This window comes from Gossypium hirsutum, chromosome D12 (genome assembly GCF_007990345.1).
Source record: "Gossypium hirsutum isolate 1008001.06 chromosome D12, Gossypium_hirsutum_v2.1, whole genome shotgun sequence".
Taxonomy (NCBI): Eukaryota; Viridiplantae; Streptophyta; class Magnoliopsida; order Malvales; family Malvaceae; genus Gossypium; species Gossypium hirsutum.
Genome location: NC_053448.1, coordinates 29,753,113 through 29,756,650, shown reverse-complemented (window position 1 = coordinate 29,756,650; position 3,538 = coordinate 29,753,113). Strand labels below are relative to the sequence as shown.

Genomic DNA, 3,538 nt, shown 5'->3' with positions numbered 1-3,538 from the left:
TTTTTGAATTTAAAAATAACAAATTTGAAATATTTTTAGAGGGGTAAATTTTTTAGGTCAATCTGTAATTTATTTTATATTATCTTATGATTTCATCATTTTTTAATGTACTAAAAGATAATTTTATTTTAGGGAGTCCCTACTTCCCTTCTAGATTCGCCTCTGCCCTTCTTAATCTGTAGGGATAAATTCAAAAACTACATGTAAACTTTGGTTCAATGTGCAATATTATACATGATATTTTGATTTGATTTAATTTTTATAAATAATTAACATCATTATCAATATGATATCACTTTATGTTTGCATATTGCATAAATAAATAAGTATACTTATCCAATATAAAAATAAATTGATGTTTTCATTTCATTAAATGTATACAATGGAATTAAAAATAAAATTTTATGTAAATATTTAAACTAAAATCAAAATGTAATATATATAATTACACAAAATCAAATTTCATATATGGAATCACATTAAATCAAAATATATATAATTTTAATATTTATCTCAAACTTGTAACGTAGAAAGAAACAAAAACATCATAAAAAAAACCATAAAAATTGCAATGAGTTCAAATGCCTAATCTGATTTTGGCATAATAAAAATTTATTACACCACAATAAATGAGATGGTAATACACGTCCAAATCCATAATTGCAATCCAACAAACGACTTTGAATGCCATATCATGCAGAATCTTTTCAATTTCAATTTTCAAACTCCAGTCCACTGCCACTGTCACCTATTTAATTTTAAAAAATATCATTCAATAAATTTAAGCTTCCACTTACATCATCTTCAACCTTCTTCTAAACCCATCCTACCATATTTTTAGAAAGAAAAAGGAAAGCATAAAGAAAGAACATGTTTTTGTCACAACAGAAAAGCAAAACAAACCAGATATGTTGGATAATGTCAACTGCAACCAGGTAACTTTATCATTTCATTTTTATCACTGTTCAACACTGTGAATTAACTCAAAATTCTAATTTCAACTTTGCCTTCCAAATTTGATCCTCTAAACCAAAATTATTTTCTACAAATAAAAATATCATAATTTGCAAAAGGAGGGTAATTAGATTGCAGGTTATGAGCCCCACTAGAGCATGAAATCTAACACCCCCCCCCCCCGCCCTCCTCCTTTGTCCTCAACAATAGTATTGATGAAAGTGAGAGTGCATAAATACTAGTTTGGGTAATGGCCAACCTGATAGACCCCTCTTATTTCACTCCCAAACAAGAACAGCAGCATACTGTTTTCTTCACCTGCACTGCCTTGCCTCTGTGTTTTTCTTTCTTTATTACTCCTTTTGACAGTAACTTTTTTACTTCTTTTATTCCACTTGTCTCCCTCTTTACTCACTATTACCTTGCTCTTCCTAGCTTATATAATACCCCACTTTCTGCTCCCTTTGTTACTTCTCAGCAAGACCTAAAGAGAGTTTAAGTTTACATGAAGTTTTTGAAGTTTCAAGCCATGGAGAGTGCTGCAAGTAACCGTGATGAAGAACAAAAATGGGAAGCTGAGGAGGAAGAAGAAGAAGCATTGTCATTGTGTGATTTGCCAGTCAATTTGATTAAAGAAGAGAACCAAATCCAGCCAAGGAATGAAGAAGATGGTGAATCCCAAGCCATTAAAACCGAGGAAGATTTCAACTTTGGCTCATGGGATGGCTGTTTGTCAACAAAACCTGAAATGTGTGCAGCTGACGAAGTGTTCTTTAAAGGCCAAATTCTGCCCTTATGTGTCTCAATTAGTTCAGACAGTAGCCTAATATGGTGCCACCGTCAAGATAGCCAGAACAAGCCAAGGTCTGAGTCCATTGACCATGGTTCCTTAAGTAGGTTCACAAGTGTCACTAGCAGTAGCAGAAGCAGTAGCACTGGAAGTAGCCATTACTCAACAAATAGCAGTAACTCCACCACAGTTACAGCAGCAACAAGTTTCAATTCAATTACCAGTTCCAAATCAAACCCAAACAAATCAATAAACAACTTCAACACACATCCAAGTCCAAAACCCCAGATAAGGTTGTCCAAAACTCGACCAATGAATATCAGCAGCAGTCGAAACCAGACATCATCATCGGTCTGGGATTTTTTCAGGTTAGGCTTGGTTCGAGCACCAGAACTTGAATTCCATGAGTTGAAAATTCGGACCAACAACAACAATAATCGGAGTCGAAATTCTGTCAGCCGTAACAGCAGTTGTAGTAGCAGTAACAGTCAGCTAGATTCGATCAAAGGGTTCTTAAGAAAAGGGTTGTTTAGTGGATGTAAATGTTCAGTTAATGTAGTTGAAACAGTTCCATTGAACAAAATAGCAGTCATCAAAAGTATGATGATAAAAAAGAAGAGTGAGAAAGAGAAAGCAATGTTTCAAGCCGCCATGGAAGAAAAAACGAAGCTACTGCAAGAAGTGAAGATAAAGAAGAAAATGAAAGAAAAGCGAGTTTTGTCACGTCATCGAACGTATGAATGGTTAAAGGAGCTTTCACATGCAGGCTTTGTTGATGAGGCTTGAAGAAAAAAAAGACTCAATGAACAATCTCTCGCATGCTTCCCTTTTTCTTTACTTTCATCATTTTTCAACTTTTTTGTTCTTTTTGGTTTATATTTTTGTTCTTTTAGATGCTTCAAATTGCAGGCTGTTGTGCCTATAAAATCTGTCTCACTGTGTGTTGTGAGATTTGCAGTTTGTTAATTATTGAAGTTTTAAATTTAAAAAATGAAAATTCTGAATTCAGGTTTAAAGAGGTAATATATATATATGTATTTATTGATGGTAAAAATAGTAGCAGAGCCGTGATAGGTGGTGGTGCGCGTGGTTATGATGATTAAAGTGTCGAACTTTAAACAAGACATGAAAACGGCATTTCGTGACATGTCAGTCTGTCACTAAAACGAAATAAGGACAGTTATCATCTATGTCAGCCGAACTCAAACTGTTGCATGTGCTGTATAAGAGTATATTTATGATATTAGAAATAACTTTTATTACAATAAAATAAAGCAATCCAAGAAAGAAAAAGAATTGGAAGAATGGATATGGATGGGAAATGTCAATTAATGTCTAATAACTGGAGTGAAGTGATTATTATATGACGTAATTTCATCTTAATTTCTTTAAATTTCAAATTTGATGGGGAAGAGTAATGATAGTTTTTGTCTGCCTCTTTTGTTGTTTCATTAGTTGATCTCTGACAAAGAAAGTTTGATTAGATATTGGAAAATCAATACTTATTTTCCTTGTGATCTCTCTTTTTGTCCATTTTGTTTGGGGATTTGTGGTATAAACTCTTATAATTACAAGTGTGGGCCATGTATAAATAGAATTAAGGAATGGAGTGATTTATGCCTTTGCTTTTCATGAAAGCTTTATTCTTAATTTGACACCATATCCCACGCTTGTGAGTGTTCATGAAATCATTTTCTCAATTATTCAAGATTTTCTCATTTTTCTTTTTGTTCTTTTAAGAGAAAATGTCCCTTTTGCTCTCAGTATCAGCTAGTAGATTGAAATGTAAGAACA

The 3,538-nt window shown here is 33.0% G+C and overlaps 1 protein-coding gene across 1 annotated transcript; it reads left to right on the top strand.

The window, feature by feature from the left end:
- The first annotated feature begins 737 nt into the window (after positions 1-737).
- On the top strand, positions 738-2,752 carry LOC107945353 (uncharacterized). Its single transcript, XM_016879320.2, has 2 exons — positions 738-935; positions 1,433-2,752. Exon 2 carries the CDS (start codon positions 1,460-1,462, stop codon positions 2,528-2,530), a length of 1,071 nt encoding a protein of 356 aa, XP_016734809.1. The 5' UTR covers positions 738-935; positions 1,433-1,459; the 3' UTR covers positions 2,531-2,752.
- Positions 2,753-3,538: the final 786 nt, after the last annotated feature.